Source organism: Podarcis erhardii (assembly GCF_964252035.2).
Source record: "Podarcis erhardii genome assembly, chromosome: 3".
NCBI classification, from domain to species: Eukaryota; Metazoa; Chordata; class Lepidosauria; order Squamata; family Lacertidae; genus Podarcis; species Podarcis erhardii.
In genome coordinates, this window is record NC_138507.1 from 101,435,137 (window position 1) to 101,459,356 (window position 24,220).

Below are 24,220 nucleotides of genomic sequence, written 5' to 3' on the forward strand. Positions count from 1 at the left end.
AAGTCTCTGTGTTTTAACCCACAGTGCCACCCGCGTCCCAGCTTTGTAGAACACAGTGGCCAAACTGTACTCATGAGGGAGGGAGATAGTACTTTCTCTTTCAAACCCCCAGCCCCTGCCTGCTTTCCCAGACCACTAGACCACTTCTCATAGCTCAATTAAAACAAAAACAAGAAAAATTGACAAGCCAGGGGGAAACAGCATAAACGTTTATTGTTTGCAGGAGTGTAGAATCTTGACATTGCTTTCAGCCTGTCTTACAGTTTTGCATTGCAAAACCCCCTGCAGCACTGGAGTTCATAATGGGTGATGAGCTCTGGCTTATAAGTTATAGAACCACACTTCAAAGACTTATCCGTCTTGCAACCAAGTATTTTCCCAGTAACCGAGACAAGGGGTGGAAAGGAGGAAAGACGAAGAGAGAAAAGCATGAATGATGTTTGGGTCATGACCACCACCACGACAATGATTAACTGGATTTCACATAAAATATCCAAGGTGCTCTCCAGTGAGCTGTGTTTGTATTCCCTATTGACTGGGAGTTTGGTGTATATATTGCATCAGAGTACAGAAATAAATGCAGGCACCATCTTCTTGCGCACAATCAGCACACGTGGGGCTGCTGACATGAGCAGCATTTTTGGCACCAGAAGGGAGTGAGGTGAGGGCAGGGCAGGGGCAGAAAAGGGAGGGACAGAATTACGTGTGTTTCGCTGATGCATGGGGCAGCTGGGAATGGAACCCCTGCATAAGTGGGGGTTCCATTCCCACAACACCAGAATTAATTTTAAAAGTTGGCAGGTGTCAGTATACAGGTAGAAAAATTCAATTTCAGAATTCATTGGGCTGAAAGGGATGGAGTGGGGTGAAGGGAAGGATCTGTAAAATCTGAGTCAGAAGTTCATAGATCCCACTTGAAAAAGCCCAAAGGCGCTGTGTAGTAAGAAGCTGAATTGATGGCTTGAAACATAAGTTTTGATAAAAAAAATACAGAGTTGATGAAAGTTTTGAAAGTAGAGTATATATAGCCAGTTAATTCTTTTTGATTAACCAAGAAATCAACACATTGTGCATAACACTTGTCCACCATTCTCTTGAAACACAAGCTCCTCATGTTTCAAGTGTTCCTAAATGTTTAGCTTTGCAGAATACAGTGACCAAAAATCTCACCTTTCATGCTGTTTGGGCTGCTTTTTTCCTTTTTAAATCATTTTTTCTTAAGTTTCACCTTTTAACAATCCAATCAAATTACATAGAACGTTCAAAATTAAACAAATACATATCAAATAGTCCAAATATTCAGCCTAAATTATAAATATTTTGTTGGGACTTCACATGCTTCAAGTTTGGCAGGCTCTGATCTGTTTGGGGTTCTATCAGATACTGCAGCCAAAATAATACTGGCAATTTTGAACACTTACCCACCCCCCATCTTGGACCATTACATCAGTGTATATAGTATATTTGAAAGAAAGGAAAAAACAAGAAAGGTTGACAAGCTGAGGGGGAACAGAATAAACGTTTATTCTTTGCAGGAAGGCAGAATCTTGAGGTGGCTCTCAGCCTGTTTTAAAAGCTTGCATTGCAGAAATCAGTATCATCACAGCACCTGATTTCCTGAAGCATGTTGTTTCGCTGTAAAGAATTTTCACACTGCACATTATCCTTCTTTGCACAACCGAGTATTTTATCTATAACCTTCTCATCTGAGACAAGGTGTGAAGAGGAAGAAAGAGAAAAAGAGAAAAGAGTGAAGGTTTGTATCATCCTCACCCTCAGTCCCCACAATGATTAACTGGAATTCACTTAAAATATCCAAGGTGCTCTCCATTAAAAACCCTGGTAATACTGATGGCTGAAAAATTAAGAAACAAAAGGGCTGAATCAAGACATATATATATAAAATTAGGAAAACGTGTTGTAAACTTTATAATGGGAAATCACGTTGGAGAAAGATGGGACTCCACAGCGCCATCCAGTGTCATAGCGTTATAACGCATATAAAATGCTTTTTCTTTACTAATGCAGCTGAGTCCAAGGTTTATGACTCTGGGGAAACAAAGCTATTCTGAATACAGGTACACATGTCTCTGCCCAACTTCTTCAACAGCCCCTAAATCTGCTCTAGAAGATAGAGAGAAACCCACAAACAAGTTTAGGGAGCATATATGGGAAGGAGTGGAGTGGAGTCTTGTGTGGTACCCACAGGCGTACTGTGGGATATTGCAGTGAAACATAAGTATGCATGGAGGGTTTGAGACCAGAGAGCTGTGTTTTATAGAATTGGGTCATACACCCTCTATTCTGGTGATGTATCTTATTTGTCCTTCTTTTAATTATTTCAATGTGCTGCGGAGGGGGGGGGGGGTGACAATAAATTTTCTGCACAGGGAACTACCTGACCTTGCTACGCCACTGAGTGATGGAGGAAATAAGACTTTCTCTTCCTTTCTACACTAACACTCTCTTCAACTATGCAACAGTCAGGAAAGAAATGTCTGAGCTTGTTGCATACAAGCTCAGACTGCATGCTTGAAGCTGTGCTTCAGACAAAGGCATTTCCATGAATTATTCCACTTTCTTGTATCACTAAGCTGAAAGAAATGGAAAATAAGCAGAAGGGGAATGTGGACAAGGAGCCCAAACAAGGCACAACCTTTGCAACTGTTTCTTACTTTTATAGGTGATGATGCCAACGCACATTCCTTCATCATCAACTTCACATACTTGCTGTTTGCATGGTACTCCTGGTATCATATCTATGCATTTTATACAGAGGCGAGCATCTGCTCCAAAAGAGAAAACAAAAATGTTGTGAATAACAGAGGGTTGCTTTGATTGATGGATTATATTTTTATGCCACTTTTCATTCAAAGGAACCCCAAAGTGTCTTAGAAACAATGAATGACAATAGGGTAATAGAGCATCGGAAATACAGCAGAAATCATATAGATTTTTAAAAAGTAATAGCCAAATAGCCATGGAGTTTCCCTAAGCATCTGTAAAATGTGAAATGGAGAAATGGAGAAAGAGGTATCCCCCAGACCACTTCTGAAGGACTTGTAAAAGTAAAGCTGGGTGGATTTTTCATGGCTTGTTCTTTAAAGAATTGACCCCAAATGGGATTAAAAGGAGTTGGCACAGGATGGGAAAACAATGAGCCATCAACCCTTAGCTCTGAGATGAACCTATAGTTTACCCTCATCTTTTTTAAAATAAATAGTTTTTATTAAAGATTTCTTGTGCTACAGAAGGCTTGCCCACATCTTCAGTTTTATTTTCTATTTGCAAAGTATCTCCACCCAGTAAAGGAGTCAGTTTCCCTGCTTGAATATTAGGGAGAGTTGCTTAAATAGATAAAATGTTGAACAGATTCTAACAGGCTGCAGTAAAGAAAGAGATGTGAAGCAGGGCCATCATTGATTGCAGGGAGTTGGACTAGATGACTCTTGGGTCCCTTCCAGCTCTAAGATTCTATAATTCTCCGATCAGCTTCACTGCAACAACAGCTGCCCTTGGCTCACCCTCTCCCTTTGTGATCACCTAGCAGCAGTCTTTCCATTAAGGTGCAACAGAGGGAGAGAACAGAAGAAGGGCCATTTCATTGGCTAAGTTCAGATTCTGTGGAGAGAGCATAAATTTGGTTTGGTTCATACTTCAGTATGAAACTACCTAAGTTGCATTTTCCTTTTCTTAACCTGCCTCCCTTGGCTGACAGTGCTTTTCCCAGCTCTTGCAAAAAGAACATACCTCCAGGTGTAAGGAACAGGAAAACACAGATTGCAAGAAGTACTTGACTTGGGATGGACATCTTGGTATCAAAAGGACACTGTATGTTCTCCTGCAGAGCCCCAAATCACAGAGGAATAGATGTGGACCTTCACTAGATTCCTCCAGGGTGGAGAAACTTCTTCCTTTGATCCTTTTAATGACACCTTAGAGATCATGATGTTCTCGGAAATGAAGTATAAAGATAAATGGGTGGGTCGTAACATCATGAACTGGCCACTCATCATGAAACAAAAATCCCAATTTAAGTGAGAATTTGAAGGGTGGGTGGAACAGATTCTTTGATGTCAGGGCTTCAGTGGCCTCTGCAAGTCTCCACTGGCACACTTATAGCAGATTTTGATAGCCAAGATGTGTAAGACCTACATAGCCAATACCTACATTGGCTCCCAGTACGTTTACGAGCACAATTCATAGTGTTGGTGCTGACCTTTAAAGCCCTAAACAGCCTCGGTCCAGTATACCTGAAGGAGCATCTCTATCCCCATCATTCTGCCCGGACGCTGAGGCCCAGCGCCGAGGGCCTTCTGGCGGTTCCCTCATTGCGAGAAGCAAAGGTACAGGGAACCAGGCAGAGGGCCTTCTCGGTAGTGGCACCCACCCTGTGGAACGACCTTCCAGCAGATGTCAAAGCGAAAAACAACTACCTGACATTCAGAAGTCATCTTAAGGCAGCCCTATTCAGGGAAGTTTTTAACGTGTGATATTTTACTGTATTTTTGGTTTCTATGGAAGCTGCCCATAGTGGCTGGGGAGGCCCAGCCAGATGGGCGGGGTATAAATTATTATTATTATTATTATTATTATTATGAAGAAGAAGAAGCAGAGTCTTGACATTCCTGAAGGACTAAATGCATTCCCCCACACCAAAAGAACAAGAAAGTGTTATAGGACTTCCTTTCAACATCCTTTGTTTTATTTTGTACAGTCATACCTCATGTTGCGTCCGCTTCAGGTTATGTGTTTTCGTGTTGCGTCCCGTAGCAACCCGGAAGTACTAGAAAGGGTTAGTTCTGGAGTTTGCAACTGGTGCATGCGCAGAAGCACTAAATCACACCGTGCACTTGCGCAGACGCAGCGCTTTTGCTTGCATCAATTCCATGTTACGGAAAGGCCTCCGGAATGGAGTCCGTCCGTAACATGATGTTCCAGTGTACTGAAGAGACGTTATCCACTCAGTCAGTAAACCTACACCCACTTACCAAGGAGTAAGCGCCATTTCACTAAGTAGATTTCACTTCTGAGTAGACCCATACAGGATCACCTTTTTTCAGGTTTCATTCAATGAACATGAAATGTGACATGTAATGTTAATGGCAATGTGCAGATTATCTAGTAATACTTTATTTAGAATTTCAGAATTTGGTTTTGAGTGCAAAATTAAGAAGATGAGAAGAGCCTGCTGGATCAGGCCAATGACCAATTCAGTCCAGCATTCTGTTCTCATAAGAGTCAGCCAGATGCCTGTGGGAAACTGGCTTGAAGGACCCAAGCACAAGGGTCTTCTCCCTCCGGTTATTTTCAGCAACTGGTAACCGGAAGCAGCTCTCAAAGCGTGATTGCCAGAGAAAGTGTTCCTGACAAATTGGTACACAAAGCTCCTGCACATTAGAAATGCATTCAGAACACACAAGAAACCCATAAAGAGAGAATGCAATTGCACATTGTACTTAAGGTACTTAAGGTACACAGTATAGTTCCATCTGGCTGAACTCAGATAGCAATGTCCCAACTCCTGCCTGTTGGAGACAAGGGGCACAAATCTTCCCACTCCTCCAGCTCCTCTTCAAAGAGGACCTGATCTGCCTGAGAATGCATTCCCCAATCCTCTGATTCAGACCATTCCCTGACACATTCTGATTGGGCTGTTCTAGAATACTGTGGGAGGCATTGTGGTCTAAACCACTGAGCCTTGCGTTTGCCAATCAGAAGGTTGGCGGTTTGAATTCCCGCAACTGGGTGAGCTCCCGTTGCTCGGTCCCTGCTCCTGCCAACCTAGCAGTTCAAAAGCACGCCAAAAAGTGCAAGTAGATTAATAAGTACCGCTCCGGCTGCTCTGCTGTCAGTGTTCGTTTGCTCCCCTGGCCACATGACCTGGAAAAACTGTCTGCAGAGAGGACAAACACCGGCTCCCTTGGCCTGTAAAGCGAGATGAGCACTGCAACCCCAAAGTCGTTCGCAACAGGACTTAATTGTCAGGGGTCCCTTTACCTTTACTGTACCTTATGATACTGCAGCTGAAATAGCACTGACTAATTTGAACCCACTCAACCCCCCCCCCACTACCTTGGACTATTACACCACTGCATATATCATACTTGAAAGAAAATAAAAGAAAAAACCAAGAAAGGATGACAAGCTAAAGAGAAACAGTATATAATTTTTCTTCTTTGCAGGAGGGTGAAGGCTGATGACTGTGTCCATTCTGTTTCCAAGAATGCAAAGCTTGCCATGTCAACATTTGAAGGGGAAATATATTAGTGCAGAGATGGATCCTCTTTTTCAACTCCAGGGAAATCCTGAAGGTGCAAGGGGTTCATGTCAGTGGCCGCACACATTGACAAAGAAGAGGCAGGCAGCTTATACACACATGCCATGGGAGAGAAGGACTATGACAACTGACATATTTGTTAATTTTGGATTCTGTCTCATTTCTTGATTCCTAAATTCAGTTTTCCAGAATTCCACAACAATTCATTATTTTAATGATATTTGGAAGTAATTGTGCTGGGCCCAGGGGTAACATGAGAACCTTAGTCCAGGTCCATTCCAGAATCTAAAGGTTCTGCTAGGAGTCAGTCCGACAGGGTCAAGGCAGGACACGAGGCAGGAAACCAGGCAAGGACAGGTACCGGATCTGGCATACAGCAATGTTGCTCCCGCAACCTGGGGCGGGGTCTGACAGCCTTTTATCTTTGTTGGGGTAACAGCCGGTCCTGATCCCCAGGCAACTCACCTCCCTGTTTCGCTCGAAGGTGAGCACTCCTCCTGCAAGTACTCAGGTCTCTCCTTCTCTCAGACCTCAGTCTCTGCAGCTAGGGAGACGTCGGTGTGTTACTAGACCCAGGGGCTGCCTCAACCGCTGCTGACCATACCGGTAGTGGAGCAGCTGTAAGTGATGGCTCAGGGCAGGCTCAGGGACCTGACTCGGCCCAGTTGGTGTTTGTTGCAAGGGAACCTGTGCAGACTGGGACTCTTCAGGATCAGGCCCCAGACTTGGTTCAGATGATAGGCAAAGGATCCAGTGCAGACTGAGACTCCTCTGGTTCCGAGTCTGAGCCTGAGTCCCAAGCCATCACAGTAATACTGTCTCCAACCCTTGGGGCAAAGCATAACTATCATGGCTACTAGGCACAGATAGCCTTATCTTCCATTAATATGTCCAAACGTCACTGAAAGCCATCCAAATTAGTTGCCAGTTCCAGCAAGCTCTTCTTACATTCTTAATTTTGCACTCAAAACTAAAATCTGAAATTCTAAATAAAGTATTACTAGATATTCTGGACATTACCATGAACATTATACGACTCATCGTATAATGAACAGAAGGGAAGGGACAGCCAGCAGAGACGACATTAGAGAGTATGGGAGACCCTCCCTCCCCCAAAACTAGGAGGTCTGTCCATATTAGAGAACAAAGAATGCAGAGAGGAGGAACTTCTCGTTGACGCCTGGGATGTTGTGGGAGATGGAAGGGGGAGGATTCATTGCAGCCAACTTCACTCCTTGTGGAGGGATATGGATTTTTGCTTGCAACCAGATGACTGAATAAAAAGGACTATAAAATAGAAAGTGCTCGTTAATTCTTGTCTTTGAAGTCACTGAAGGGAGGGGAGGACTCTCCATGCCTTATAGCATGAAAGGGGAGGTTTTTGGCCAGAAACTGAAATGAAACAGTCATCAGCCTATGACCTTGTCTGAGTTTTTCATTTCATCATTTGCCTGTTATGTATGTGCTTTCTTGGCCAGCGGATGCATTTTCTCTGGTACACTTCCCACAGTGTACTGAAATTATATGAAGGCAGGCAGGAGTTGGAACATTGCTATCTGAGTTCAGCCAGATGGAACTATACTGTGTACCTTAAGTACAATGTGCAATTGCATTCTCTCTTTATGGGTTTCTTGTGTGTCCTGAATGCATTTCTAATGTGCAGGAGCTTTGTGTACCAATTTGTCAGGAACACTTTCTCTGGCAATCACGCTTTGAGAGCTGCTTCCGGTTACCAGTTGCTGAAAATAACCGGAGGGAGAAGACCCTTGTGCTTGGGTCCTTCAAGCCAGTTTCCCACAGGCATTTGGCTGACTCTTATGAGAACAGAATGCTGGACTGAATTGGTCATTGGCCTGATCCAGCAGGCTCTTCTCATCTTCTTAATTTTGCACTCAAAACCAAATTCTGAAATTCTAAATAAAGTATTACTAGATAATCTGCACATTGCCATTAACATTACATGTCACATTTCATGTTCATTGAATGAAACCTGAAAAAAGGTGATCCTGTATGGGTCTACTCAGAAGTGAAATCTACTTAGTGAAATGGCGCTTACTCCTTGGTAAGTGGGTGTAGGTTTACTGACTGAGTGGACGAAGTCTCTTCAATACAAAATAAAACAAAAGACGTTGAAAGGAAATCTTATAACACTTTCTTCTTCTTTGGGAGTGGGAAATGCATTTAGTATTTCAGGAACGTCAGGACTCTGCTGCTTATTTACACATCTTGGCTATCAATATCTGCTATAAGATTGTCACTCCCATCTTTTCTATATTAGTGAGGCTAAAAGGTATCCTTGAAGTTATTTTTGAATGGGCATGCATAAGGTTGTGAGGTAAGTATGGCTTTGCGGTTGTTTATATTGTCATTTCTACAGATTTATTATATCAAATTAGAAACATTAAAACCATTGTCCATTTATTGTTGGGCAAGCATTGATGACATTTCTGATTTTGCCCTGCATTTATTTGGTCCTAATGTTGGCTATTTGCAGACTAGTTGCGCTGCAGAGAGCTTGCAAGGGAGACCACACATTACAAGGAACGCAAAATAGCTTTAGCTAGGTTTTAATAACAAAAACAAAAACTCCTTTTACACTTAATATATCAATAAACATGACCCATCCACCAACCCAACCACCAGGAAACTGAGAGAGCTAGGTGCTGCTCTTTATATATTATACCCAATTGCTGACACAGCTTAATTAACACAACTTAGCAGCACCTGCTATACTGTTTCACAGCTGTAAAACTAGGTCGCGTTATTTGCTCTGGCCCTTAAAGACATACACATCTTGTGGAACAACAATGAACCTTCAAATTTAAAGAGACCATTCAACACCTAAAAGTTGAATTAAACATTAAAACCACTGTCCATTTATTGTTGGGCAAGCATTGAAGATATTTTTGATTCTGCCCTGCATTTATTTGGTCCTAAAAGTGGCAGGTGTAACAGTGGGGACTTGCAGAGGCCATTGAAGCCCTGACATCAAAGAATCTGTTCCACCCACACTTCAAGTTCTCACTTAAATTGGGATTTTTGTTCCATGATGAGTGGCCAGTTCATGATGTTACGACCCACCCATTTATCTTTATACTATCTTTCCAAGAACATCATGATCTCTAGGCTGTTGTTAAAAGGATCAAAGGAAGAAGTTTCTCCACCCTGGAGGAATCTAGTGAAGGTCCACATCTATTCCTCTGTGATTTGGGGCTCTGCAGGAGAACATACAGTGTCCTTTTGATACCAAGATGTCCATCCCAAGTCAAGTACTTCTTGCAATCTGTGTTTTCCTGTTCCTTACACCTGGAGGTATGTTCTTTTTGCAAGAGCTGGGAAAAGCACTGTCAGCCAAGGGAGGCAGGTTAAGAAAAGGAAAATGCAACTTAGGTAGTTTCATACTGAAGTATGAACCAAACCAAATTTATGCTCTCTCCACAGAATCTGAACTTAGCCAATGAAATGGCCCTTCTTCTGTTCTCTCCCTCTGTTGCACCTTAATGGAAAGACTGCTGCTAGGTGATCACAAAGGGAGAGGGTGAGCCAAGGGCAGCTGTTGTTGCAGTGAAGCTGATCGGAGAATTATAGAATCTTAGAGCTGGAAGGGACCCAAGAGTCATCTAGTCCAACTCCCTGCCATCAATGATGGAGTGGCCCTGCTTCACATCTCTTTCTTTACTGCAGCCTGTTAGAATCTGTTCAACATTTTATCTATTTAAGCAACTCTCCCTAATATTCAAGCAGGGAAGCTGACACCTTTACCGGGTGCAGATATTTTGCAAATAGAATATAAAACTCAAGATGTGGGCAAGCCTTCTGTAGCACAAGAAATCTTTAATAAAAACTATTTATTTTTTTAAAAAAACAGATGAGGGCAAACTATAGGTTCATCTCAGAGCTAAGGGTTGATGGCTCAATGTTTTCCCATCTTGTGCCAACTCCTTTTAATCCCATTTGGGGTCAATTCTTTAAAGAACAAGCCATGAAAAATCCACCCAGCTTTGCAAGCAGAAAGTCTTTCAGAAGTGGTCTGGCGGCTGCCTCTTTCTCCATTTCTCCATTTAATATAGGGAAATTCCGTGGCCATTTGGCTATTACTTTTTAAATTCCTGTTAATTATTCTGTATGATTTCTGCTGTATTCTGTCTTATGATTAGTGATGTATTTCTGATGCTCTATTACCCTATTGTCTTTCATTGATTCTAAGACACTTTGGGGTTCCTTTGAATGAAAAGTGGCCTAGAAATATAATCCATCAATCAAAGCAACCCTCCATTATTCACAACATTTTGGTTTTGTCTCTTGAAGCAGATGCTCGCCTCTGTACAAAATGCCTAATTATGGTAGCAGGAATGCCATGCAACCACCAAACATGTGAAGTTGATGATGGAGGAACCTGTGTTGGCATCACCACCCTCGAAAGTAAGAAACAGCTGCAAAGGTTGTGCCTTGTTTGGGCTCCATGGTCCACATTCCCCTTCTGCTTATTTTCCATTTCTTTCAGCTTAGTGATACAACAAAGTGGAATAATTTATGGAAATGCCTTTGTCAGAAGCATAGCTTCAAGCATGCAGTCTGAGCTTGTATGCAACAAGCTCAGACATTTCTTTCCTGACTGTTGCATAGTTGAAGAGAGTGTTAGTGTAGAAAGGAAGAGAAGGTCTTATTTCCTCCATCACCCAGTGGCGTAGCAAGGTCAGGTGGTACCACGTACAGAAAATTTATTGTCCCCCGTCCCCCCAGCACATTGAAATAATTAAAAGAAGGACAAATAAGATACTTACATCACCAGAAAAGAGGGTGTATGACCCAATTCTATAAAACACAGCTCTCTGGTCTCAAACCCTCCATGCATACTTATGTTTCACTGCAATATCCCACAGTACGCCTGTGGGTACCACACAAGACTCCACTCCACTCCTTCCCATATATGCTCCCTAAACTTGTTTGTGTGTTTCTCTCTACATTCTAGAGCAGATTTAGGGGCTGTTGAAGAAAGTTGGGGAGAGACATGTGTACCTGTATTCAGAATAGCTTTGTTTCCCCAGAGTAATAAACCTTGGACTCAGCTGCATTAGTAAAGAAAAAGCATTTTATATGCATTATAACACTGTGACACTGGATGGCGCTGTGGAGTCCCATCTTTCTCCAACGTGATTTCCCATTATAAAGTTTACAACACGTTTTCCTAAAATGTTTATATATATCTATCTAGATTCAGCCCTTGTGTTTCTTTATTCTTTCAGCCATCAGTATTACCAGGTTTTTTAATGGAGAGCACTTTGGATATTTTATGTGAATTCCAGTTAATCATTGTGAGGACTGAGGGTGAGAATGATACATATCTTCACTCTTTTCTCTTTTCCTCTTTCTTCCTCTTCACACGTTGTCTCAGATGGGGTGTTTAGAAATAAAATACTTGATTGTGCATCGAAGGATGTGGTGAACTGTGATATGCCTTCTCCTAATCAAAATGGTATCCGTCTGGAAGTCAACTGCTGTGATGATTCTGATTTCTGCAATGCAAACTTTTAAAACAGGCTGAGAGTCATCTCAAGATTCTGCCTTCCTGCAAAGAATAAATATTTATTCTGTTCCCCCTCAGCTTGTCAACCTTTCTTGTGTTTTCCTTTCTTTCAAATATGCTATATTCTGTGGTGTAATGGTCCAAGATAGAGGGGGGTAAGTGGGTTCAAAATGGCCAGGACTATTTTGGCTGCAATATACGATAGCAGCTGAATCAGCATGAAAGGGGAGATTTTTGTTCACTGTATTCTGCAGAGTCAACCATTTAGGAACACTTGAAACATGAGGAGCTTGGATTTCAAGAGAATGGTGGGCAAGTGTTGTTATGCACAATGTGTCGATTTCTTGGTTAATCAAAAAGAATTCACCGGCTCTATATATCACTTGCTCTCATTTCCTCTACTTTCAAAACTTTCATCAACCCCGTAGTTTCTTTAATCAAAACTTATGTTTCAAGCCATCAATACAGCTTCTTACTACACAGCTCCTTTTGGCTTTTTCGAGTGGGATCTATGAACCACTGGCTCAGACTGTCCAAATCCTTCCCCTCACCCCACTCCATCCCTTTCAGCCCTAAGAATTCCGAAATTGAACTTTTCTACCTATATACTGACACCTGCCAACTTTTAAAATTAAATCTGGTGTTGTGGGTGATGCAAGTCTGTTCAAGAGTTCTGACACTATGTTATATATAACAACTAGGCATTCATGTTGCAAGACCTCACTCCTAGTGGAACACTGAAATATGTTTTATTTTTTCTTAGGCCACATTCACACCATGCATTTAAATTACTATGATGCCACTTTAAACAGCCATGGCTTCCCCCACCCCTAAAATCTTGGAGTTGTCGTTTATTTTTATTCTTTTTTTAAAAAAAACCCCATTGTTATCGCTTTACAAAAATATAAACATTAACAGAACAATTGGTTTTCCCCATTCCCACCCCCTCTCCCTGAAATAGAAGACTAATGAGTTAGATTTTCCCATAAGTCCACGTGAATATTTCATAAAGGGGTAACATATTTCAACAAAATTATCCAGATCAGATGCCTTTTGAGACATGTACTCTCTTTGTTAGTTTCTCAGACAAAGCAATTGTCCATATTTTTTTCCATTATCTGATGTGTAGGTGATCAATTACTTTGCTATGAGTAATTGTGCAGCCACCAGAAGAAAATTAATACAGTGGTACCTTGGGTTACATACGCTTCAGGTTACATACGCTTCAGGTTACAGACTCCGCTTACCCAGAAATAGAGCTTCAGATTAAGAACTTTGCTTCAGGATGAGAACAGAAATCGCACAGCAGCGGTGCAGCGGCAGTGGGAGGCCCCATTAGCTAAAGTGCTGCTTCAGGTTAAGAACAATTTCAGGTTAACAAAGGACCTCCAGAACGAATTATGTACTTAACCTGAGGTACCACTGTAAGTTCTGTGTATAACAAATTAAGTTGAATATCTGTTAATAAGCCTAGGCTTGGGTTACATTATATGTCCTGATCCGTGATTTTGCTTATTTCTGTACATACGCTTTCCCAGAATGGTTGTAACAGCTCACATGCCCACCACATATGAAAAGTCCTATCAGTTGCCCTGTAGTTTATTCAGGGTGCTGAGAGTTGCTTGTAAACTCTCCTATTCCTTCCCAGAGCTACAATTCCAGAGTCGTTTAACAATCATTCCCTCTTCCCAGGGAGTTGTGGCAACTTTAACAAACTACCATTCCTAGGATTATTTGGGGAAATCTATGACTGTTTAAATGGTGTCATATAGTTTTAGATGTGGATTCAAGATTAATGACTCTTCTTCTTCTTCTTCTTCTTCTTCTTCTTCTTCTTCTTCTTCTTCTTCTTCTTCTTCTTCTTCTTTTGAGATTGCAGTGCTCACATAAAACATTTTACCAGTCTTTTATTAATCAGTCTTGCCAGCAACTCAGGTATAGGGTCTTTTCCGTGCAGGATCCTGAATAATGGAAAGAGCAATGGATCCTTTAGCTCTCTTCCACTGGAACCTTCAAAACAAAACAGAGAATGGGACTGAATGGCAGACATGCACCCCTCCACTGTTCCTGCTGTTTTTTAAACCATATCAGTTAATCTTTTCAGATTGACTCTAAGCATTCATTGCCCGATAACAATAAACTCTCCGTTTAGGTTATTCATTGCTTGTTGACAATGCTAGAAGAATTTCTGAGGATGTGGAACACTTTTTACCAAATACCAAATCCCTTCCACCTCTCACTTCACCTCCTGCTCCTGAATTTAATTACTGATAACTAGCAGAATGGAAAGAAGTAAAATGGTAGTTTAGGGAAAATGTCATTGCTTAATTGAGCAGTCAGCTATACAGAGTGTTGCCAAAATAAGTAGAAACATTAGATTGTTGTAATGAGACTGGACTGCCATGACTGAGAATGAACATCTCACCAGGGATTTGAGTAGATTAAACATATTGGGGGGGGGGGGGAATTCAATGCAGTTCAAAGCAATGAGACCCTAGCTGTCAATTCCCCATCATAGAGCCGGGCTCTACCAACTGTAAAACATACGGAGCACATTAATTCTAAATAGGAAAGCAATCTATGGTGTGTGGGTCACAAATTATTAGGAGATGGGACAGGAACCTGAATCCCAGTGGTCCTCCTGAATATGGGACAGAGTTAATCCTCCTTGCATTTCCGGTGCTGTATCACTGCCACTGAAATATACTCGGAGTCGAGAGTGGATTTCATGCTCTTTATTCAGCTCATAGTGGTGAGGAGGAATAGAAGTTCCCCCAGAATGTCTGCTTTATATACATTATTTACATAATGGGCCCCACATGATTGGCTAATTCCGGGATTCACCTAAAGGCCAATCAGGTTGCGGATTCACTTCCACCTGGAGCTGGATTGGGTGGCTCCTGTGGACCAATCAGACTGCTGCATTCTGGACCCTATTGTTCTAGGACCAACCAGACTGCTGCCTTTTGGATCCTATTCAACTCAGTACATAACAGCCACCTTTCTAGTTCAGTAGATTAAAGGTAAAAAGCATTCCAAGAAGACAGGAGTGGAATGGCAGCGCGGGATTGCTTAGTTTGAGACAGACAACATAAACCTATATCACTCAGAAGAAATACCCACTGATATCAGTGAGGTTTACTCTGATGTAAATGTGTATTGCAGACAAAATCTCAAGCTTTGTATTTGATTTGTGAAACAAAGTTACAAAAAGCAAAACAAAAACCCTCACAAAATATTTGGCTATGATGACTCCACTGGGGCAGGCGAGGCAGCCAATCTGATGCTCCAACAATGGACTCGATGAGAGGAACCTGAGGAGGAAAAGCAAGGTAGGGCTCCAAGTTGACACTGTTTAAATGGCCTGGGCACAGACCTGAGGGAAGCCTTCTTGCTCTGTCAGCTCCACCCCCACCCCTGGCCCAGCCCATTGTCCAAGCCTGAACCCTCATTCGTATAGCTGGCAACTTTTCCCTTTTCTTGCGAGGAATCCTATTCAGAATGAGGGAATTTCCCTTTAAAAAAGGGAAACGTTGACAGCTATGCCCATTCGCCAATTCCTGGTGCAGGCTAGGATCTGGCTTGTGATATGCCCAGGCCACCTATCAGGGCAGGACACCATCCTCAAATCCCTCATCAAGGTCTTAGAAGAGCCTCTGCCATCCCACAACACTGCCGCATCGAGAGGGTGAGCGGACTTGGCTATCGTCACTCTGAAGAATGTCCCATTAAGCAATCATTTAAATAAATAAATAAATAAATAAATGGGAAATAGTTTTTATTTTATTTATTAAATGTGCATACCACCCTATACCCATAGATCTAAGGACCACCAACTCAATAATAATAATAATAATAATAATAATAATAATAATAATAATAAACAAACCATGGTGTATAATTAAAACTTTAAAATACAGTCGTACCTCAGAAGTTGAATGAATGCCTTGCAACTCGAACGTTTTGGCTCCCGAACGCCACAAACCCGGAAGTGAGTGTTCCAGATTGGAAATGTTCTTTGGAACCCAAACATCCAGCATGGGTTCTGCGGCTTCTGATTGGCTACAGGAACTTCCTGGAGCCAATCGGAAGCAGCGCCTTGGTTTCTGAACATTTTGGAAGTCAAATGGACTTCCGGAACGGATTCCGTTCGACTTCCAAGGTACGACTGTACAGGGGAAATAGCCAACAGGGAAACAAATAAATTATCTGAGAAGGCCTGGCCTGCTGAAACAAAATATCTTTTGGTATCAAAAATATCAAAATGGCAATACCTGTCTGATTTCAGTAGGAACAGTGTTACAAAATACTGGTGCCACTGCACACAAAAAGGGGTAGCCAGTATGGTGTCCTTCAGATGTTGTTGGACATTGCCCACCAGCCTCAGTCATCATGGTTAGGAATGATGGGAGCTGTAGTTCAGCAAAATAAATAAATAAATAATGGCTACCCCTGGTGTAGAAACTAAATGAATTTTTCATGAATAGAAAGCAGAAGGAGCAGTGATGCACCAATTCCTGGGTGAGAGGAGGTGGCCATTTGCAAAAGGTGGCCAACCTCACATACTGTTGTATACTTACGCAGTCTGTTCTGGAATGAGAAGGCTGTCTCCATTTGGTAGACACAGGGTATTACTGTCAGCAGTAACAACAACAGATGTTCCTTCCTGAAAAGGCAGGAACAAAAGACAGGCTTTTAATTCTTCCTGGACTGTCATTAGCAGCCACAAACTAGGAAGTATATCTTAATGAACTAATCAGTCAGTCTAACCAAATCATCAGTAATCTAGTGATCTGGGAAATAAACAAATCAATTAATTCTGTAAAAGCAGGGCTTGTGACCCAAAGCAGTCATTAACAACTATATGCCACAGGCTTGATAGACATTCTTGGTTCTCATCTTTCTGGGACCTGAATAAACTGAATGGTCGTTGGGACAAGAACCTAGATTTGGCTGCTGGTGGACTTCCGGGTTGGCGCCTCCGGTAATGGCGGAATTCCTCTGAGCGGGAGGAATTTGCCTTGTGGAAATCTGGGTCTGGCCACCACGGTGAAGGCGGAGACCCACTAAAAATCACAGGCAGGTGAAGCCTGTGAACGTGGGATTCAGCTGGCACCTTTTGCGCCTCCCCCACTCGCGGGGAAACCCGGTTTCGGGGCTCCGGAGTGACGTGGGGTGAGTGGCGCGGGCTTCAAATTGGCTGCTTCTTCCACGGAGCGAAGCCGCATAGCTGTTGCCGGAGAGCGCTGACTTTTTCCTGTGGACAATTTGATCTTAAAGTAATTACCCGTGAGTAGAGCGGAGAATTGGATTTTCAAACGTCTTAATTTGGCACCGAAACGGGGAAGTTCAAAATAGGAAGTCCGCCTTCCCCTTTTGTAAATAGACTGAAGCAAAGAGGCTGCAAGCTAAAGTCTTGGAAAGCCTACTGTAAAGGTCTAAATTTCCATCGGTAGAAAACATTAAACCCCCCTTGGAAGCAGGAGAAGAGGGGGGAAGTTTTGGATTGTGTGTGCCTGCAGGAGAGAGTGAAGAAAGTTAAAATACCACCGCTCCAAACCTGGAAACGGGCTGCTAGTAAGATTGACGTTTTTTGATTGTTCATTGATAGTGAATAGAACGTTCGCTGACAGCTAGCTAAATAAGAGATATACATTGTTTCCATTCTCTGTCTGCTCTTTAAAAGGAGTAAAAGTAACTAAAAATTGAAACTAACTTTATTGTTTGAACTGTGTTTAAAAGGACTAATACAAATAGAAACTGTTTCCCTCTAGAGGACGCCTTTGAAACTGTTATAAGAGCTGAGCTGGGGGGGATTTCCAGCTGTAAGATAAAAAGCTGTGAGATTTTGGGACTGACCTTGAATTGGTCAAGAATGTTGACAGAAGAGGCCTTAGTGGCTGCATTATGTAAGATAAATGACTCACTGGGACAGCTTCACAAGAAGCTGGATTTAAATATAGAAAGTATAAATAATTTGGGACAAAAGGTGAACATCAATACAGAAACTATCCAGAAATTGACACAGGAATCTACTTTGACATGGCAAACTGCAGAGAAGGCTAGGGAGAAAGCTGTTGCTGTTGAACCTAAAGTAACACAATTGGAGAGAGAGAGTCCCAGCCTCACAGATGCAACTTGATGATTATAAGTTGATGCCTGTCATGACTGAATCTAAAGAAAAACAGATTTTGAGGATCAGAGCCCTGTCTGGAGAGGGAAGGTTTGATGGACTTCCTCACACAGGAATTTGCTGTTTCTTGGGACCTGGACTTGGGTCAAGAAGAGACTAAAATGGTGAGGGCCTTTGGACTTGGAGGAGGAGGGAAAAAAGAGAAGAACAAAATAAGAGACTGTTGAAACTACCAGAAGAACTTAGAAGAACAACAGTTAAGAGAGGAAATTTTTAATGACATCCTGAAATACCTTTTGCGTCTTAGGTCTCACTATGGAGATTTGGTTGCCCTGTCGAGAAGGAATAAAATCATCTTTAGGAGGGAGTTTCCCTGAGACCTACTCTTCCGCCTCAAAGGAAGGAAAATAAAAATAAGATCAGTAGAAGACAAAGTAAAGTGCTTGTATAAGCACGAAGAAGACTTGCAGAAGGGACTTGGAAAAGAGTTAAGAGCCTCGGACAGAAGATCACCAGGTTGATGGACTATATGGAATTGGCGGAAAGGACTGGCAGAATCCGAGACCAGGGAGAAGAGACGGTGGAAGAAGATTGGAAAAAGTTTAAAGACTATTTATAGAAATGTTATAAGGAATTAAGTATAAATAGATTATTAGAGTATTAAAGGGAAAATAAGGTTAAAATATGTTAAGATAATTATATGACAGAAAATAGAGGAAGATGGAAAGGATTTGCTGAAACAATTAACAGAAGTGGAATACAAAAAGGGAGGTGTGAAGAGGTCGCTGAAACAAGTGAAAGAAAGATAAAATATTGAAATGGTAAGATGTGTGTTTTAAATTGTTTTTGTTTGGTTTTGTTTAGCTTACTGTGTTAGTGTTGTGTTGTTTAATGTTTATATATTGTATTGTTTTCTTCTTTTCTCTTTCCTTTTTTTGTAGTGTTTAAAAGTAATAAATATTATTTTATATATATAAAAAAAGAACCTAGATTTGGCTGGTGGTGGGAGATTTTTCATTTACCACAGTGTTTCTCAACTTTTTTTCAATCCATGTCCCCTTTTAGCTAACATAAAATAGATTCCACACCCCCTTCAATTCCAGTTCACGTAATTATTTAATTTGTATTTTTCACATGGATTGAAATTTCATAACTTTAAATTTGTTTACTTATATTGTACATTACCAAAACAAAAAACCCCTATTCTCTCACACACTCCACACCAGGTTCTTCGTATGCCCCCGTTGGTTGAGAAAAACTGATTTAGTGCATCACAAGTTGTGCAAACCTAGTATGCAGTGAAAAGGTCCTCCTTTGTTTTGATCAGTTTAGGGCCCATTACTTGCAGGGCGGGGGGGGGGAATATTGAGACCAATAATGTGAGTCGATGTAGAATTTGGGGGGAAAGTTCGTCTCTCCTTAGAATTCTGTAGTGATAGCTGACCTTTTCATTTGTGGAACTATTTGAATTGAAATAAGGGGGGGGGGGACTGAGTGAGGCTTAACTACCATAAGTAAAGCCAACAGAAAAAGAAAAACTCCCCTGCTACCCAGTACAGAGGCACTGTGAGGAGTAGCAATCAGACTGAGTTTTGCAGCCCACAGCTCCACATAATGAAGCTGTCTAGAGGTGACCCAACTAACCTAGCAGTGTGCTGATAGATATGTCAGCCTGAAAATACAGCACTTGGTTGTTTGAAGTATTTTTCAGTCTTCTCATCAGATCCTTGAAATACTTTCCAGGACCTGAAAAGTTGCACACCAAGCCAACAGGGACTAGACTGACACTGTGTTGTTGTTTAGTCGTTTAGTCGTGTCCGACTCTTCGTGACCCCATGGACCAGAGCACGCCAGGCACTCCTGTCTTCCACTGCCTCCCGCAGTTTGGTCAAACTCATGCTGGTAGCTTCGAGAACACTGTCCAACCATCTCAGCCCTCTGTCATCCCCTTCTCCTTGTGCCCTCCATCTTTCCCAACATTAGGGTCTTTTCCAGGGAGTCTTCTCTTCTCATGAGGTGGCCAAAGTATTTGAGCCTCAGCTTCAGGATCTGTCCTTCCAGTGAGTACTCAGGGCTGATTTCCTTCAGAATGTTTAAGTTTGATCTTCTTGCAGTCCATGGGACTCTCAAGAGTCACCTCCAGACTGACATTACTACAAGGAAAACAATGAATACACTACTAAAAAGGGCTTATATCTTTCTTCTAAAAATGATGCTCTGTGAGCCATTTCATTCCTGTGAGGACTAATGGAGGTCTTGCATGAGCAGAACTATTTCAAATGGGCAGGTAGGGAGAATGATTTTACACTCAGGTTGTGCTTGTGGGCTACCAATGGGACAGCTGGGCTATATGGACTTTTGACCAGATCCAGCAATAATCATTTTATATTCTTAATCTGAGGCATAGCCAGCATCAACAGTAGACTGGGTTCAGAGACTGCTGAGGAACCCATGGGTGAACCCCACTGCCTCTGTCCAACTGCAGCAATCACGAGGGTGTCCCAGCATCATCTGTAACTTTTCTCCTGAACCAAACTCGGACCCACAGCTGGATCTTCTGCCCATGGAGGCTTTCTGACAAGCGTGTTGTTATTGCTTGCTAGGAGGAAAAGGGACAAGGCTGTGGGGTAGGGGTGGCGGAGACATGGCCAAACACTGGATTGGCTTTGCACCATGCCAGCCTCTATGTCACCTTGCTGCTCTCCCTCCAGATAAGCAACTGGCTACCCCAGAAGCTACCATAGCAGTTCTATCCTACCTGTTGAGCCACCTATGGTCAGTTCACACACCTCATTTATTTCCATTGCTTGTTTGATGGAAGAATTACCGTATTTTTCACTCTATAGGACGCACCCGACCATAAGATGCACCTAGTTTTAGAGGGGGAGAACAAAAAAAATAAAATTCTCTCCCTCTCTGTGCAGCGCCCCTTCAGCGAAGTGGCAGGAGAAGTGGAACCCCTTCCATTTCTCATCCCGCTGCAGCTATCCCTGAAGCCAGGAGAGTCTTGCTCTCTTGGCTTCAGCGAAAGCAACGTGAAGCCTCCAGAGCACAGCGGAAGCTCCCACTGCACTCTGGATGCTTTGGGCGGCTCTCCCTGAAACCTGGAGAGTGAGAGGGGTGAGTGCGCACCGACCCCTCTCGCTTTCCAGGCTTCAGCAAAAGCAACACAAAGCCATGGAGCCTACATTTGATCCATAAGACGCACACACATTTCCCCTTAATTTTTGGAGGGGGAAAAGTGTGTCTAATAGAGCGAAAAATATGGTATTGCCCATGCGGAAACACCGGCTCCCTCAGCCTGAAGTGAGATCAGTGCTGCACCCCCTAGTCGCCTTTGACTGGACTTAACTTTCCAGGGGTCATTTACCTTTTTACCCTACCTACATAGTTAGTGCGAAATGGAACTAGCATCACATACCAGCTGCCATAGCCATACATCTGCATTCTTTCCTCCCTCTTTGGTTATTCCTGGTCCAAAAATTATAACCTAGGCAACAAACCAAGAAAATGCAATGTGTTACTATGAGAAACATTTGTGTCAATGTAAAATTATTTAACGGAAATTGTGAGAAGATGCATTAACCTTGCCAAAGGATTTGTATACCAGAATGTAAAAACAAAATGTAACAGATCACATCTACACATTTCTCTCTCTCTTCACCTCTATGGTCTTCCCTCCTGTACTCTTCTGATCCTCCCACTAATAGCTTTGTGCTTTTATCCATAGCGTACACCACTCTTGGGACAGACAGTGCGTTTTCCTTTTGCCAGAGGCTTGCACTTGAACTTAATGGGAATCTTTTTCTGGACTTCAAACAGCTGTGGTTCCTCATTTATTTTTCGCTTCTCATTCCTCTTAATCCCTGTTTAGAAGTTAGGGGCAGATCCCCATGGTTAACCTTGCTGGCACTGGTCTTTGCAGCAATGCTCTGCACATCTTGTCCCAGCTCCTGGAGACTATGGGCATTTGGTTTTAATGATTTATTGTTTTTGTAAGTTGATTTTGGTTACTTTTGTGAGGAAAGCAACATCATCAATAGAAGATGCATCCATGTGGGGGATTTTTCTGACATTGTAAACCACCTCAAATCAGACTTGATTAATAGAGTTATATAGTAATAATAATAATAATTTTATTATTTGTATCCCACCCATCTGGCTGGGTTTCCCCAGCCGCTCTGGGTGGCTTCCAACAAATTTAAATCATAATAAAACATCAAACATTACAAACTTCTCTAAACAGGGCTGCCTTCAGATGTCTTCTAAAAGTTGTATAGTTATTTATCTCCTTGACATCTGAATGGAGGACGTTCCACATGGAGAGAGCCACAACTGGGAAGGCCCTCTGCCTGGTTCCCTGTAACCTCATTTGTTGCAGTGAGGGAACCACCAGAAGGCCCTCAGAGCTGAACCTCAATGTCTGGGCAGAACGATGGGGTTGAGATGCTCCTTTAGGAATACAGGGCCAAGGCTGTTTAGGGCTTTAAAGGTCAGCACCAACACTTTGAATAAGTTATATAAATATATAACTTATATATATATAAATATCTATTTTTATTTATATTTAATGTTAACTGAAAAGGCACATTTAACGTCAATTGTTTGTTTTCTTGATGACTAAATCAGTGTTTCTCGGATGTACTGGTGTAAATCAGTTTGTGTATTAGCAGGAATCTGTATACCTCCCTAGAACGGCTGTTGGGCATACAACTCCTATAGAGTTTCTCCTAGTTCAGGGTTTGGGAACCTGCATTCTTTCACACATGGCTTGACTACAGCCGCCTTCATCTACTGAGAGTTCAACAGAGATTGGGCAGAGATTCCTCATCCTTGTCCAAGGACAATAGAAGAGAGAGAGAATGGACATCTTCAGGCTAGATTATCCTTGAGGAACATTGCATATCATTTATTCCCTGCCCCTGAATAAGATATAAAAAAACACTTCTCCACAGGAGGCTGCCTGTTCACTTGAAAAAATAATTCACTCAACTCCTCCTTTTCAAAGTACTCAAGTTCTTTCTACCTCAGTTTCAGAGCTGTCTCCAAAACGTCTGAAGGATTTCGACTTCCGGAGGCAGCGCCATTGGCAAATGGTGGATTCCCTCTAGTTTCGGGGGGAATTGCTCCACGGAATTGGGGTCTAGCCGCGACGGCGAAGTGGGGACCCTTCAGAAACCACAGGCGGGATCAGCCTGTGGCCGTGGGACTCGGCGGGCACCCTTTGCGCCCCCCCAATTTGCGAAGGGGACTCTGAAAAGGGTCCCGGAGTGAGACGGGGCTGCGGCGTGGTGCTGAGAGTGAATTGCTTCTTCCGTGGAGTGAAGCCGCACAGCCATTTGCCGGAGAGCGCTGTCCTTTTTCCTGTGACAATTTGGCTACCAAACAACAACCCGTGAGTAGGTCAAGCTTAAAGATCGGGGGACTGAAGAACTAAAAGTTATAAATTCGGCACTGAAGCGGGAGGGTGCAAACAGGAAGTCCACCTTCTGTTTTTGTATACAGATCAAAGCAAAGAATGTTCAAGCTAAGACTTTTAAAATTGCGTTGGAAAGATTTAAATTTCAATGTCAAACCCAAAGAATTCCCTCCCGGAGTTGCAGGAGAGGGGAGGGAAGAAGAGAAAGTAATTTGTTTTGCCTGCAAAAACAAAGAAAAGGGGAGAGAAGAGAATAAACCACAATTCAATCCCTGGGATCAGGCTGTCAGAAAAGGGGAATTGATGCACTGAGATCGCGCTGTGTAAGGATTGTTAATATTTGACAGCAAACTCTGCAAGAAAGATACTTTGTTTTCAAAGGGATTTGAAACTGTTTTCTTTGGAAGGGGGGCTTGGGAGAGTCGAAAAAAGATACCATATTGTATATGGACTTTGCTACTGTGTCCCCCTAGTGGAACTTGGGAATTGTAACAACTGACTGAGGAATTTCTTTTACTTTTAACTGGCCTGGGAAACTTCCACTGTAAAACAAGCCAAGGCCGTGGGACTGACCTTGATTTGAAGACAAAGTGTTATGGATTTGTCTGAGCTTAAGAAAGCAAGATCAGGCAAGATCATAGCGCAGCAGCATAGGCCATCAGTACCTGGCCCCCCTGTTCAACAGGGGGAAGACTCTGCACAAGCTGGTTCCACAGGTACGATGTCTGATGAGGGTTCGAACTCAGCACTAAGTAAAATACTTGAATCACTGGAAAGACTTAGCAAACAAGTTGCTGATGTAACGACTAAAATTGATCAAAATACTACAAGTATTAATAATTTTGGACAGAAGGTGAATTT

The 24,220-nt window shown here is 42.4% G+C and overlaps 1 protein-coding gene and 2 long non-coding RNA genes across 6 annotated transcripts in view; 1 reads left to right on the top strand and 2 right to left on the bottom strand.

Annotated features, from left to right (window-relative positions):
* Window positions 1-1,500: 1,500 nt before the first annotated feature.
* LOC309338054 lies at window positions 1,501-3,907 on the bottom strand. The gene is made up of 3 exons (XR_014154640.1): window positions 3,751-3,907; window positions 2,676-2,786; window positions 1,501-1,706 (listed from the first exon to the last, which is right to left on the bottom strand). It is a non-coding gene; the product is annotated as an uncharacterized lncRNA (long non-coding RNA).
* Window positions 3,908-9,417: 5,510 nt separating this feature from the next.
* On the top strand, window positions 9,418-13,334 carry LOC309338045. Its single transcript, XR_014154617.1, has 4 exons — window positions 9,418-9,592; window positions 10,592-10,702; window positions 11,676-12,992; window positions 13,237-13,334. It is a non-coding gene; the product is annotated as an uncharacterized lncRNA (long non-coding RNA).
* Window positions 13,253-24,220, bottom strand: part of HAAO (3-hydroxyanthranilate 3,4-dioxygenase) — a 48,900-nt gene continuing 37,932 nt past the window's right edge. For 2 of the 4 annotated variants that reach the window (XM_081854995.1, XM_081854990.1), the window contains 2 exons: window positions 16,388-16,473; window positions 13,698-13,817 (listed from right to left, as the gene is read on the bottom strand). In XM_081854995.1, coding sequence (XP_081711121.1) covers window positions 13,739-13,817; window positions 16,388-16,473 — 165 coding nt within the window. In that variant the 3' untranslated portion in view covers window positions 13,698-13,738. Of the gene's footprint in view, window positions 13,818-16,387; window positions 16,474-24,220 lie in introns of all 4 variants that reach the window. The other 2 variants (XM_081854991.1, XM_081854993.1) reach the window with 2 other exon arrangements.